The following is a 16,448-nucleotide window of genomic DNA, read 5'->3' on the forward strand; positions in this document are numbered from 1 at the left end:
GAATACCTTTATATGCATATTAAATTTCTAAAGAAGATTTTATATTTTGGGGGGAAAGCTGCAAATAAGGAAAGCCTTTAATTAAACAATTCAACAAGCAGGTATTTTGTGTTTATACCAGGATTCTAGCATAGATATATAGATAAGTAGAAAGACAGAAATACATAGTACTATCCTTTAATATTTATAGCCTTTAGAAAAAATACCTTTCATATTTTAATGGGACTTTTAAAAATACTGTTTTAAATTGCTCAGATTTTTTTATTTTGAAAATGTAGAACTATAAAAACAAGTTCTGTTAGGAAAGTGGACTAGGATGATATATTAAGCTCAACTGTATTGGCAATGAAGTCTGTTCTTTAGCCCTAACAGGGCAAGAAAGCAAGCTCACAGGTTCACCTAATTGCTGAGTATAGACACATGGCACTCCGTGTCCTGACCTCACATTTCAGGAAGAGACCGCGGGCCTCACCCAAATAGAGACCCTGACAGAAAGGCCCATCCGTGCAAGCATGCTACCAGCTGACCCAGACAGAATCCCAAGTTGAGTTGCATGGTGAAGAACTATCTCTGCTGAAGCAAACCTTTAAAGTCTGGAATTGGAGACCCTCAAGTGTGCAGACACCACTGCAAGGGATTGGTTAAACATGACACTTCATAAGAAACTAATAAAGCCCCAATAACAAAACAATTGACCCTAAAAATGTGGAGATCTATGAATAATCCTCTTAAAGAAGACTAGTAAACAAAATTAAGAAAATAATGCACAAACAAAATGAGAAGTTCAACAAAGAAATAGAAACCACAGAGAAAAAACAAAACCCCCACAACCAAACAAACAAATCCTAGGGCTAAAGAATACAATGACCGAACTAAAGAATTCAAAAGAAAGCCTCAACTTCAGACTTGACCAAGCAAAAGAAATAATCAGTGAACTAGAATATTGGAAGTTATCTAATCAGAGCATCAAAATGAAAAAAAAGAATAAAGAAACATGAAGAAAGCCTACAGGAGTTAGGAAGTACTATCACCAAAACAATATATACATTATGGGAATCCCAGAAGGAAAAGAGAATGAGAAAGCAAGAGAAAGTATATTTAAAGTGATAATGTCTGAAAAATTCCCCAAATAGACATTCACGTTCATGAGCCCCATAAGATCCCAAATAGGTTGAACTAAAAAGGGCTACATTTAAATACATTATAACTAAATTTTGAATGCAGTAAGAGGAAAGCAACATATCACACACAAGGGAACTCCGGTAAGTAAGAGTATAGGCAGATTTCTCATAAGAAACTTAGAAGGCTAAGAGAGACTGGCCTAAGATACTCTAAAAAAAAAAAAAAAAACAAAAGCCAGTCAACCAAGAATACTAAAGCTGAAAAAATATGAATAAGAGGTTTTCCCAAGCAAACAAAACCTGAGAGTAACAAACAAAAACCAAAACCACCACCAGACCAGTCTTCTAAGAAATTAAACATGGCATTCTTAAACGGAAATAAATTAGATATTAGAGCAGAAATAAATGAAATCGAGTACAAGAAAACAACAGAAAAGATATAAAACTAACACTGGTTCTTTGAAAAAATAAAATTCATAAACCTTTAGCTAGACTAAGAAAAAAAGAGAGATGAAAGAGCATCAAAATAAATAAGATTACAAATGAAAGAGGAGACATTACAACTGATACCACAGAACTACAAGAATCATAAGAGACTACTCTCCAAAATTATAGCCAACGAGTTGAACAATCCAGGGGAAAAGGAATAAATTCTTAGCAATATAAAACCTGCCAAGACTAAACCATGAGAACACAGAAAATTTTAAACAGACCAATTACTAGTAAGGACATTAAACCAGAAATCTAAAACCTCCCAAAAGGGAAAAGCTGAGACCAGATGGTTTCAGTGATAAATTTTACCAAGTCTTTAAAAAGGAACTAATATCAATTCTTCCCAGACTCTTTAAAAAATTGACAAGGGAACATTCCCAAACTCATTTGAGAAGGCCAGCATTACCCTGATACCAAAGTCAGGTAAGAAAGAAAACTACAGGCCAATATCCCTGATGAATACAAAACAAAAATTCTCAAAAAAAAAAAAACAAAAACAAAAACTAGAAAATGGAATTCAACATTAAATTAAAAGGATCATGTACCATGATCAAATGGGATTCATCCCTGGGATTCAAGGATGGTTCAAGACACACAGAAAATATAATACATCACATCAACAGAATGAAAGATAAAAATCATATATCCATATCAGTAGATGCACAGAAGCTTTTGACAAAATTCAACATCTGTTCATGATTAAAAAAAAATCTCAACAAATCGTATATAGAAGGAACATTCTTCAATATAAAATAGGCCATATAACAACTCTGCAGCTAACATCATACTGAATGGTGAAAGAGTAAAAGTTTTTTCTTTAAGACCAAGATGGGAGTGCCCATTCTCACCATTCCTATTCAACACAGTATTAGAAATATGAGCCATATAATCACACACAAAAAAGAAAAGGCATCAGTATTGGAAAGGAAGAAGTTGTCTCTGTTTGTAAATGGCATGGTTATAGAGAAAATCCTAAAGATTCCACCAAAAAAAATCTATTAGCTTTAATTAACAAATTCAGTAAAGCTTCAGATACAAAATCAAGATAAAAATCAGTAGCATTTTACACACTAACAACAAATTATCTGCAAAAGAAATTTTAAAAAATCTAATTTACAATAGCATCAAAACCAAAAAAAAACTTAGTAATAAATATAATCAAGGAAGTGAAAGATCCCTATATTGAAAACTATAAGACACTGATGAAATAAATAAAAGAAGACACAAATAAATGGACAGATATCTTGTATTCATGGGCTGGAAGAATTAATATTGTTAAAATGTCCATATTACTCAAAGTTATTTATAGGTCCAATACAATCCCTATGAAGATTCCCATGGCATTTTTTTTAAACAGGTACAGGAAAAAAAAAATCTTAAAATTTGTTTGGAATTACAAAAGATCCTCAATGGCCAAAGCGATCCTGAGAAGGAAGAACAAAATGAGAAGCATCACATATCCTCATTTAAAACTATATTACAAAGCTCCAGTCATCAAACCAGTAAGGTATTCCATAAAAAAGACACACAGACCAATGGAACAGAATTATAAATGGAAAGAAACTGATACATACACAATCAGGAGGGTTGCTGCTGCTGCTGCTGCTAAGTTGCTTCAGTCCTGTCCAACCATGTGTGACCCCATAGATGGCAGCCCACCAGGCTCCTCCATCCCTGGGATTCTCCAGGCAAGAATACTGGAGTGGGTTGCCATTTCCTTCTCCAATGCATAAAAGTGAAAAGTGAAAGTGAAGTCGCTCAGTCGTGCCCGACTCTTAGCGACCCCATGGACTGCAGCCTACCAGGCTCCTCCATCCATGGGATTTTCCAGGCAAGAGTACTGGAGTGGGGTGCCATTGCCTTCTCTGTCAGGATGGTTAAGAATACTCAATGGAAAAAAACAGTCTCTTCAATAAGTTGTGGTGGGAGAACTGGGTATTCACATGCAAAAAGAATGAAACTAGATCCATATCTTACACTACTCATAAAAATTAACTTGAAATGGATCAAAGACTTAAATGTATGACCTGAAACCCTTAAACTCCTGAAAGACAACATAGGGACAAAGCTCTCTGACACTGGTCTTGGCAATGATTTCTAAGATATGACACCAGAAGTATAGGCAACAAAAGCCAAAACAAACAAACAGGACTATATCAAACGAAAAAACTCTATACAGCCAAGAAACCATCAACAAAATGAAATGGCAACTATAAAACAGGAAAAGTATTTGCAAGCCACTATCTGATAAAGTGGTTAATATTCAAAATATGTAAGGAACTCATATAACTCAACAGCAAAACACACACACACACACAAACATACAAAGGATCCAATTAAAAATTTGGCAAAGGGCCTGAATAGATATTTTTGCAAAGAAGATATTCAAATGGCTGACAGGTACAAGGAAAGCTGTTCAATGTCACTAATCATCCAGGAAAAACAAATAAAAGCACAATGAGATAGCACTTTACACTTGTTAGAATAGCTATTACCAAAAACATAGGAGTTACAGATGTAGAACATAAACTTATGGTGACTAGGGAATAAGAGAGGGGACAGATAAATTGGAAGGCTGGGACTGGCATATACACACTACTATATATCAGACAGGTAACTAATAAGGACCTATTATATGGCACAAAGAACTCAGATAACTAACAAAGATCTACTGGATGGCACAAAGAACTCTACTTTATACTCTAATGACCTATATGGGAAAAGAATCTAAAAAAGAGTGGATACACGTATATCAGATTCACTTTGCTATACTCCTAAGACTAACACAACATCGTAAATTGACTACAGTCCAATAAAAATTAAAAAAAAAATACAGTCAATGGCAAGTGTTGATGAGGATGTGAAAAAAAGGAATCCTTGTACACCTTTGGAGGGAATGTAAATTGGTATAACCTCTACGGAAAACAGTACCACAGTTCCTCAAAAAACTGAAAATAGAATTACTATGTGTTCAACAATCTGAAGAAAATGAAATCACTATCTCAAAAGAGACATCTGCATTACCATGTTCACTGCAGCATTATTCACAATAGCCAAGACAAGGAAACAAACGAAGTGTCCATGGATAGATGACTGGATAAAGATAATGCGACATATACAAAACTCTACATATAATTTAATGTTATTATTAAACACTATTATTCTACAATATATAATACTAATATTAAATACTATATATATACACACATATATATAGTGTTTATGACTGGATCATGGAAAAAGCAAGAGAGTTCCAGAAAAGCATCTATTTCTGCTTTATTGACTATGCCAAAGCCTTTGACTATGTGGATCACAATAAACTGTGGAAAATTCTGAAAGAGATGGGAATACCAGACCACCTGACCTGCCTATTGAGAAATCTGTATGCAGGTCAGGAAGCAACAGTTAGAACTGGACATGGAACAACAGATTGGTTCCAAATAGGAAGAGGAGTTTGTCAAGGCTGTGTATTGTCACCCTGTTTATTTAACTTATATGCAGAGTACATCATGAGAATCGCTGGACTGGAAGAAACACAAACTGGAATCAAGATTGCCGGGAGAAATATCAATAACCTCAGATATGCAGATGACACCACCCTTATGGCAGAAAGTGAAGAGGAACTCAAAAGCCTCTTGATGAAAGTGAAAGTGGAGAGTGAAAAAGTTGGCTTAAAGCTCAACATTCAGAGAACGAAGATCATGGCATCCGGTCCCACCACTTCATGGGAAATAGATGGGGAAACAGTGGAAACAGTGCCAGACTTTATTTTTCTGGGCTCCAAAATCACTACAGATGGTGACTGCAGCCATGAAATTAAAAGGCACTTACTCCTTGGAAGGAAAGTTATGACCAATCTAGATAGCATATTCAGAAGCAGAGACATTACTTTGCCAACAAAGGTCCGTCTAGTCAAGGCTGTGGTTTTTCCAGTGGTCATGTATGGATGTGAGAGTTGGACTATGAAGAAGGCTGAGCGCTGAAGAATTGATGCTTTTGAACTGTGGTGTTGGAGAAGACTCTTGAGAGTCCCTTGGACTTCAAGGAGATCCAACCAGTCCATTCTAAAGGAGATCAGCTCTGGGATTTCTTTGGAAGGAATGATGCTAAAGCTGAAACTCCAGTACTTTGGCCATCTCATGTGAAGAGTTGACTCATTGGAAAAGACTCTGATGCTGGGAGGGATTGGGGACAAAAGGAGAAGGGGACGACAGAGGATGAGATGGCTGGATGGCATCACTGACTCGATGGACGTGAGTCTGAGTGAACTCCGGGAGTTGGTGATGGACAGGGAGGCCTGGCGTGCTGCGATTCATGGGGTCGCAAAGAGTCGGACACGACTGAGCGACTGATCTGATCTGATATATATGTGTGTATATATATATATATATATATATTTTTTTAGTATTATCCAGCCATGAAAAAGAAATCCTAACATTTGTGACAACATGGATAAACCTTGAGGACATTATGCTAAGTGAAATAAGTCAGACAGACAAAGACAAATACTGTCTGATCTCTCTTATACATGGAATCTAATAAAATCAAAGTCACAGAAACTGAGAACCCATTAGTGATTGTATAGGGAGGGGGTTGGAGGTGGGATAAATAAGTGAAGGTGGTCAGAAAGCACAAACTTCAAATAACAAGATAATAATCATGATTACAGTTAACAATACTTATTGTATATTTGAAAGCTACAAGAAAGTAGATCATGAAAGTTATAATCACAAAAGAAGTGTGCAGCTGTGTGAGGTGATGGGTGTTAACAGTGTGGTAGTCTGTGTGTGTGTGTAAAATCCTTATGTTGTTCACCTTACAGTTACGCAATACTATATATCAATTATATCTTGATGAAACAAAAATAAAAAAGAAATTTCTAAAAACCAAGTGAAACATTAAGAAGAAGCTAGAAGTCTCAAGATAAGATGTTATAAAATTTAGGCAGATGGTCTCTATGCAAGAGTTGTTACCACATCGTTTTAAATAAAGAAGAAAACAGGTTACATAATGTATACGTGACAGTTTTTATATCTGCCTTTCTGAAATGAAAATACTTCCTTGCTTTCATAAATGTATTATGGGGCATCTAAACAACAAAGCAATACATCCATTGACTCTTCCTTACAACTCTTACGTTCTGTAAAATGTATGGGCTGCTCCAGTTGTTCCATTAAAACTGCAAGGTCATGCCTTCACTAAAGAGATGGTCTTGGAAATGTTCTCTCACATATTTATTTGTATTACATGCAACACAATGATTCATGGAGAAAGCCAGTAAAAGCTTTAGAATTTTCATTTTTATTCATCTCCATTCACTTTATTATACACAAACATGTTAACTAAAGGTGACATTTTTGATCATAATTGATGGTGGGTAACTATTAATGATGCTATCCTTTCACCAAAATTATTTCTTTGAAGAAAGCAGTAAAAAGGAAAGGAAGGTGCAAACATGGGGATGAAAGAAAAAATAATAGGAGGTGGGAAAGAAAAATCCTACCCACAAACAGAAGACTTAAAAAAGAAAAACAATTTACCTAATTGAAAGAAAAGACCAGCATGTATTTCTTTTTCTGTCTCTGTTCCATGCTTCTCTCCCTTCCTTTTTTCACTGTTAAGAATTTCCTTTTTATCTCCATAGAATCTGAAAGATTTTTTCCTATATTTCTACCACCTATACTGGTCTAGAATTCAATTTCAAATGCCTTGATTATTCTCAACTAATTGTGATGTTAAGTGAAGGCAATGAATAGCCAGTGAGCTGAGGAAAAATCAAAGAGCTGAGCCCCTTACCTGTCACTTCACAAGTCAGTGTAACACTCTGCTTCTCTTTTACTTTCACATCTTCAAATGTATTTTCACCCATGATGTGAGGTGGTACTTTGAAAAAAAAAAGACAGAAAAAGGAACAATTATAACAGCAATTTGGTTATTTATAGGTATCTATTTTATATTTTTTTATTAAGCTGTACCCTTTAAAACAATCCAAATTCTCATTATTATTTGTTTACTAGAATAATGTTACCATATTGCTTGATCAATTCTAAGATAAACTATAAAGTTACATGTCATAAATTCAATTATAATGAATTTTATTATATGTAAATCATAAAATCCAGATAAATCTGTCAAGAAGTCAATGAGTAACAAAATCTATGAGACACTTATTTCTCTCTCTACAATTCAGATACACACTCACATTAAAAAAGTTATCACAGCCTTAGAACAATGGTGAACAATTGTGAACTGACAAGACATGGCATTTCAGCCATTTTAATCCAACTGATTACATACAAACCATTCTAACATTGAATTCTTGCCAAGAGTGGCAATCCAGGGGCCAAAGAATATATAAATATAAGATCAAGCTGCAGATAAATGTTAAATCTGCTTCCACAATGTGTTTAAGACAATTTTATTTTTTTCTGCTGTTGTTCAATCACTCAGTCATGTCTGACTCTTTGTGACCCCATGGACTGCAGACTGCAGCACGCCAGGCTTCCCTGTCCTTCACCATCTACCAGAGTTTGCTCAAACTCAGGTCCACTGAGTCAATATTGTAAACTGTATAAATACCTAATACTGAAAGCCGGAAGATTTTTCTTTCTTCACCAGCTGCGTTTCTTACAACACATGTATACTGGCCAGCATCTTCTGTTCTGGTCTGCATCAATCGCAGAATCCTACCTCCTGGAGAAGCAAACCACCGGATGACTCAAAAAGAAATCTGCAACTTTACAAGTTTGCCATGCAATGCTGAATTTTAGTAAAATTTAATCAATTCACTTCAAAGTCTTTTAAAATGTATTTATGTCGAGTTTTTAATAAATATCACATTTTGAGGCTGTATATAACAGAATGGATAATTCAGAACAATTTTCCAGTTTAATGGACAAAGAAAGTTAATATAACCCAGGTGACATCAAGCAAGAAATGGAGTTTCACAGAGGTGATGTTTGAACATAATCTTGCAAGGTAAAGTATACTTTAACACAGAAAGGAGTCAAAAGATACCACTGTAGCTGGAGCACGAGGATACAGAGGTAGAAAGTAGGTGTGGCACCTAAAACAGAACAGGGGAGAAGACAGTGAGAGATGAAACTAGCTGGAGTGTGGCCAATTCTGAGGATTCTGTGGGTCTTCAAACGCTAAGTTAAGGAATGTAGGATTTATTATGTTCACTAAAGGCCATCGCTATCACTAAGTCGCTTCAGTCCTGTCCGACTCTGTGTGACCCCATGGACGGCAGCCCACCAGGCTCCCCCGTCCCTGGGATTCTCCAGGCAAGAACACTGGAGTGGGTTACCATTTCCTTCTCCAATGCATGAAAGTGAAAAGTTAAAGTGAAGTCGCTCAGTCGTGTCCGACTCCTCGTGACCCCATGGACTGTAGACTACCAGGCTCCTCTGTCCATGGGATTTTCCAGGCAAGAGTACTAGAGTGGGGTGCCATTGCCTTCTCTGCACTAAGGCTATGGAAGTATGTAAACAAACAAAGTCATGGTATGATTCATACTTCAGAAAAACAACTGTGACAGAATGTTTAGGAAAAGATTCCCAGTTTTCCATGGAACATATGAAATGGAAACATTAGAAAGAATACTACACCAACAACCCAGATTGGAATGACATCAATTATACAAGAGATGGATGAAACCATGAAGACTGACAACCAGTTTTCAATTTGAGTTTCATGGAATTCTAGAGCTATTTATATCAAAGTTTATGAGGGCCACCTCCCTTATTAGCATGACTCTGATTTTTTTCCTCCTTATATTCTGAATTCTACATAATGAAGAAAGACTGGTAGACTAGGAATGAAACTGATATGCTGAAGGGTGTGATCTGGAGGAAAATTCCTCTTAAGGATCAAGGAAAGAGGAGTCAGCAAATGAGACTGAAACAAAGCCAGCAGAGAACAAAGAAATATGCTGAAAGAGCAGAGTCCTTTAAATCATTTGAGAAGTAATTTCTAAGAACAAAATGTAAATCATTTCTTAGATTTTGTAATAATTTTTCATTTGGTATATTTTTGCTTAGTACCCTGAATTTGAACTAAAACAATTGAAATGGTTAAACATAAAATTTTCTTGTAAATATTCACCTGGATCTGAATTCATCAGGAATTTCCATCTGCTTTCTGTTTTTATAAACAAAGCAAGTCCTCATTGAGCTTTTTTTTTTCCCCTTTAAGCAACCTACTTATCCTCAACCCATTGAAAGATGAACTTTGTTTAGCATCTACTACCAAATTTAGTCTTTTCTCTCAGTTGAATTTAAGTAAGCAAAGTTGAATACAAAAATTCTCTAAACATGTCAAAAAACATATTAATTAAGAAAAGATTCAAGCACTCACTGCTACTTCAAATTAGTGAGACTGTGAGACCATAATATGATGCCAGTTGAAAGATATTATTAAAACAATACGATTTTTATGAGTAATTGCTGGCTCAGCAAACCTCAACCTCATAAATCTCATGATCTTTCTTTTCTCTTTGTTTCCTGGTCCTCTCCCTCATTCCAGTGAAAGACAAAAAAATAAAAAAAGATGACAGTAAATTAGATGGAGACATTTCTTGTACCTATTAAATTTTATAGTCAGCTATCTGTTCTTGGCAGGTAACTTCATAACAATAACAGAGGCTTCAACAATGAAAAACTTGACTTAACGTCTCAGGAGAACTAATCTTAATGAAACAGGAACATGCAGCCGATCAAGGAACGAGTCATACACCATTCATCTGATTCTCAGTCATCAACTGCACAGCACACATGTTCAGACTGTAAAACTGAATGACTCCTCTGGCAGCGTCACAAGGTGAAATACTTCTACTGTGTTCGCTCAGGGATCTCCATTTGCTAGTCAAGCAAAACAAAACTATACGATAAAACCAAAACACTACTCCTGTGAATCTATTATAAGCCAGAGTACATCACTCTGTCTTGACTTTTTCATTTCCAGGAGCTCTAATGTAGTTATATTTAAAAAGTTTCCTACTTTTTCAGCAATTGAGAATGCAAAAACAAGGATATTTTTAAGAGAAGAAGATAAAGTGTCCAGGTTTTTGGTAACCAAATTATAATAAAATCTTTGCCATCAGTATGCATTCTCTAAGATCAACAGAGGATGGAAGTCTCAAGAAAATGAATGCACTGTAGGACATGGGAAGGTTTCCCAGGATAGGGAGACCCAAACTTTTTAGCAGGTTGTCTATGACAATAAAGGCAAACACGTTATTGGATGCTTAGGATATAAGCAGGCACTGTGTTAGCTGCTTTACACATATTAACTCATCTTTATAAAAACCCCTAAATACTACTACTATCTTCACTTACAAGTGAAGAACGGAGGTTAGCAAAGTGAAGTAACTTGCCGGAGCGCATAGATCTAGTGTTGTAGGTAATGTGTGCATGCTCAGTTGTGTCTAACTCTGTGACTCCAAGGACTGGGGCCTGCCAGGCTCCTCTGTCTATGGGATTATCCTGGCAAGAATACTGGAGTGGATTGCCATTCTGCTCTCCAGGGGATGTTCCTGAGCCAGGAATTGAACCTGTGTCTCCTGCATCAGTAGGCAGATTCTTTACCACTGGGAAGTCCATTATAGGCAATAAACATTGCTAATAATTTTTTCATTTATATATTTAATTATAGGCAATGAATATAACAACTACAGCAATGGAAATTTCTCATTTAGTTCCTATCATTTATAGACCAAGATCTTGAAGAAATAGATAATAGGATATTTAGATCTAACTCAAATACTAGGAAAATATCTTTTCTGAAAAATCTTTCAAAAGTGGGAATTTAAACTTTGAATACCCTTAGAGTCAGGGAGCTCATTACCTCTTAAAATAGTTCATCTTGACTTTCAACAACACAAATATTGTTTTAAAGTTGTTTGCATTCAGACCCAAATCTGTCCCTAGAATTTTCCATACATTAGCATTACTTTTAACCTCTGGAACTACATACAACCAACATAACCTGTTCTACCCCATGGCTCTTCAAGTATTTAAATGTAATTTTCACTATGAGATAATAAGGTTACACAAAGTTTATTTTTTCAGATTAAATGGAATCAGGCATATAGACTATTTTCCAATTATTGGCCATCATGGTTATGCTCCATGAAAATATTGTCAATAAATACTTCTTACATCTTCCTAATGAGTAAGATAAGTCCAGAGTACAACCGGTCTTGTCTTACTGGTAAAAATATATTCAGGTGGCAAAACACTGTATTTGCTTTTCCCAATAAAACACCTTACAATGCTAATGCATACTCAATCACTAACACAGTTCAGAGATCTTTTCATATGAAGAATTCTGAAGCAATATCTCACCCTAATTTTCATCACTGGTTTTTGAAAGCGAGTACAGGAGTCTACTTAACTTTCATTTTGTTAGGTTTAATTCAGAAGTTCCAGAGTAAGATGTGTTTGAATTCAGATGTCTTCATTAAACACATTAGGTATTCTTCTAAGTACCCCTGCTTTTTATTACCCACAGACTTGGAGAGATTATTTTCTTAGTCTGTATCCAAGTCATTAGTGAAAGGAGCCAAGGGTAGATTCCAGGGGCATGCCCCAAGACATCTCTCTCTGCACTTACACTGATCTATAAAGAATAAGATAATAGATTTTCCTACATAATTAGATGAGGAATCAGCAGAGTATCTTCTATAATAATGATAAAGTCTTAGCTCAAAAGAAACTATCCCATCTTGGAAATACAAATCTCACTTAGAATAGCCATGAATAAATTCAAACACTTTGTTTGAATATGGAGATATGTTATATAACATTATACCCTCTAGGCTCTGGTTTCAATTCCAGTACTTCTTTTCATTCTTCACTTTTCAAATTAGTTTGTACTCATTCTAGCATGAATGCTCTGACATCCCCATGAATTAAGTAATAATCGAGTGCCAAGACTACTCTTTCACAAGGATCCAGAAATATTTAGAGATTTTCCCCATTGTCCTATAGCTTCTGATGTTCCAAAGTTTTTTCTTAATATGATCAGTAGGTATTATAGTAAGCAGTTAGCTCAAAAAAGGAAAAAAATAAAACATGGAGATATGAGAAATTAAGGATAAGCTGTGGCCACAGGAAGCTAACCAGATTACCAAGCTACAAGAATTTTTAATACCTGAGAGGATTCGCAGGGAGCTGCTAAGGTTGACGGGCCACCCATCTTTAAGCCACGTAATTGAAGGCAGGGGAATTCCTGAAGCTTCACAATTTAGCGACACTGAGCTTTTTTCCACCACACTTATATTTTCAGGTGTCCTGTGGTTTCCAATGATGCTTGGAGGGGCTGTAAGACAAAGCACCAAATTCTAAATAGTTTATTCTTAAAAATTATTTTCTGGGCAACACTAGCAAAATAAACAATGACAACAATGAGATGATGATGACGATGACTGTGACACTCCTGGAAGTAAAAATGTGAAGGAGCTGCCTGAGAGTCAGAGAGCAACTAAGAGGGGCAGAAGAGGGGGAACCCAGAACCCTAGAGAAGACTGGAGTGACCAGCTCCTAGAGGGCAAGTGTGCCTTGTGGACAAAAACATGTGAAACACACAACGTGGGCTGAGAAGACAAGTTTGGGCCAAGAGCAGAGTGCAGTCAGGATAGTCTGAGGAGGGGTGGCAGGTCACATTGACCCAACAGGCTTGGGCAAGTGCAAGGGCTGGCTTAGAGGAGAACTGGCATGAAAATCCAATTAAGCCAGCACCAGAAGGAGAGGAAACAAGGCTCCACACAGGCCTTGAGTGCCTCTATATGGCCCTCAGTAGTCCAGGGAAAGTTACCCTCCATCATGTTTTCCTTCGTCACAGAGCAGGGCCAGTGGCGCTCTACTTTCAGAGTCTCACAGAATTGAAGCAAGCAGAGGACTGAGTCAATTGGAATTTATCATAATCTGAGATCTTGATTTCTCAACATCAGTCTTGCCTAGGAAATTTTATGACAGCCACTCTTGTTAATACATCCGACCTAAATGTTCTTTCCTAGAGGATTTATCAAATAAAGTACAAAACATTCAAGTAATGCAATAAGCACCTGTTAAAAAGAATGAAAAAAAAAAACCACAGTCTAACTAAAAGATACATAAGACTGATTTCTTTTCAATCATTAGCTTTCACACATTGCTTGCAAACTATACTGGACTTTGTGCATGTTCTAACTGGAATTAAGTCAAAAAACTAAGTCTGTTAGATTTACCATTGATTCTATAGATTTAAAAACCCCAATTCAAATTATATGCATACAAATAGGTGTCACACATAAATAGGAGTATATGTGTGTCTGATCTATTCCTACTGACATTTGTGCTCATTATTTAGAATTGTAAAGCTGATTTCAATACAACTTATGCCCAACTGAAGCTGGGTCAGTAAGCTGTAAGGAATCTAGGTTTACACTTATCAAGTCAGCTAATGAGGAAAACACAGAATCAAGGAATATCACTTGGGATGGCATTGGATCAAAAGTATTTGAAAAAGATAATTATCGACTTCACAATGTGCTTTTCTAAAAGAATATCCGATATATGCTTATTTCAGCAAAATAAGAAAAGGGATGTCAGGCATAGCATGATAATGATGAGACTGATCTAAAGAAGTGATATGTGTGTAGAAATTTGTTGCTGTTCAGTCATAAGTTGTGTCCAACTCTTTGCAACCCCAAGGAATGCAGTATGCCAGGCTTCCTTGTCCCTTCCAGATCTCCTGGAATTTGCTCAAACTCATGTCCATTGAGTTCATCGTGTCATCCAGCCATCTCATCCTCTGTTGCCCCTTTCTCCTCCTGCCCTCAATCATTCCCAGCATTAGGGTCTTTTCCAAATAGTAGAAAATAATAGACTATAAATAAAACACTCAACACCTGAGGTCTATATCTCCCATCCAGGAGGCTGTAGATTATATCAGCCAGTTAACAGACTTAAGGAGCCTCTTTATACTTACTGTGTACACTTAAGTCATATTTTCTGTCAGTCATTCCTGCTATATTCATAGCAACACACACATAACGGCCTGTGTCAGACACATGAACGTTCTTCAGCTGAACCACACGACCTTCATCCATTATTTCCATTCCTCTTCCCTTCGTCAAAGGGCGGCCATCTTTCATCCAGGTCACTGCTGGTTGAGGAATACCTTCCACCTCACACTCCAAGGAAACGCTCTTTCCTCGAGTTACAATGATTTCTGTAGGGTGGCTACCACTGTTGGATATAGTTGGTCGAACTGGGAAGAAAAAAAAGAAAAGAAATGTTTGCTCAGATGAGGCCGAGTACATATGTGCTGTGCTCAGTCATGTCCGACTCTTTCTGACCTCATGGACTGTAGCCTGCCAGACTCCTCTGTCCATGGAATTTTCCAGGCAAGAATACTGGAGTGGGCTGCCATTTCCTTCTCCAGGGGATCTTCCCGATCCAGGGATCGAACCCACATCTCTTGCATCTCCTGCATTGGCGGGCAGACTCTTTATGCTGTACCACCGGGGAAGTCCAAGTCTTATATAAGAATTTTCATCAGGCAAAGTTAAAATCATTTTTCATGTCAAAAAATTAACTACAAAGCAAAGACCTGGGACTAATAGTCATGGCATTGCCACATGATAGGTGGCATTCTTCTCCAATGTTTCTAAATGGGTTCATGCCTAAACTCAGTATAGTAAGGAAAGAAAGTTGCATTAGCTACTCTTTCTGCTTTGGAGACATTATACAAATATTTGAACTATCATCACCTGTAGCTCTAACCTATGTAAATCTTCCTAATACTAATTTAAAATATGTATGATAATCTAGTTCATGACCCAAAGTCCATTACCAGTTCCTTTCTTCCGCCCACTAGAGGAGTTGGAAAAACTGAGACTGTTTCTCCATCTTTAGAAATTGTGGTGACTGAATGAATCACTGTAGATCTAAAAAATCTGAATAGAGGTCTGCTGGCAGGGGTAAAGTGAGGGGGCAGATTTGCGAAATTTTTTGCTCTCCTGCTAAAAGAGAAAGATAACATCCCTTCTCCTTCTTTTTGCCGTCAGTGTGGACTTGACACTACAAATACAGAAACCAGAATCTTGAGATCACAAAAGGACCAGGAGAATCCTAGATCTCCTGTCCTGTCCTAATAAAAGTAAGATGCTGACCAACTCCAGTGACTGCCAACCTCAGCTTCTCATTATGTCAGAAAATAAATCTCTATTTGTTTAAGCCACCAATGGCCAGAGATTCTGTAACCTTACAGTTAAATTCACCTAATGGAACCTGATTCCAAGAAAGAAGATTAAACAAACTCAAAGACATATGTGGGGTGGGGGAAGCAAATGGACCCATGTTAGTAATTCTGTATTCGAGTGCCTATCCTGTCATACACAAGTCATATGACCTCAGCTAGTCATGGAAACTTCTCTGGGCTTAAGTTTTCACTGATAAAAAAGGAAGGCCAAATTTTTGTCTCATATCATAGTTCATGTAAAAATTAAACGAGATAATGTACATATTTTATACTTTAAAATTTTACATAAATTAAATAATCTTTAAAATGGGATATGTGGGGGAGTTTGGGGGAGAATGGATACATGTATATCTAGGGCTGAGTCCCTTCACTGTTCGCCTGAAACTATCACAACATTGTTAATCAGCTATACCCCAATACAAAATAAAAGTTTAAGTTAAACAAACAAACAAAAAGGCATATTTTTACATACTGTAACTATACCCAATGATAAAATGCCATTCTCCCCATTTCATGTCTACCATCCTGCCCCCAACAAATTATAGCCACATTGTGAGTCTGCCATCAGCAAGTTGATGCAGAATGGAC

At 36.6% G+C, this 16,448-nt stretch overlaps 1 protein-coding gene across 4 annotated transcripts in view; it reads right to left on the reverse strand.

Moving 5' to 3' along the window:
• Nucleotides 1-16,448, reverse strand: part of HMCN1 (hemicentin 1) — a 538,357-nt gene that overhangs the window by 156,241 nt on the left and 365,668 nt on the right. For all 4 annotated transcript variants that reach the window (XM_070384783.1, XM_070384782.1, XM_070384784.1 and 1 more), the window contains 4 exons: nucleotides 14,586-14,867; nucleotides 12,768-12,935; nucleotides 8,193-8,306; nucleotides 7,410-7,496 (listed from right to left, as the gene is read on the reverse strand). In XM_070384783.1, the coding sequence (XP_070240884.1) occupies nucleotides 7,410-7,496; nucleotides 8,193-8,306; nucleotides 12,768-12,935; nucleotides 14,586-14,867 (651 nt within the window). The remainder of the gene's footprint in view (nucleotides 1-7,409; nucleotides 7,497-8,192; nucleotides 8,307-12,767; nucleotides 12,936-14,585; nucleotides 14,868-16,448) is intronic.

Source organism: Bos mutus, chromosome 16 (assembly GCF_027580195.1).
Source record: "Bos mutus isolate GX-2022 chromosome 16, NWIPB_WYAK_1.1, whole genome shotgun sequence".
Lineage (NCBI taxonomy): Eukaryota > Metazoa > Chordata > Mammalia > Artiodactyla > Bovidae > Bos > Bos mutus.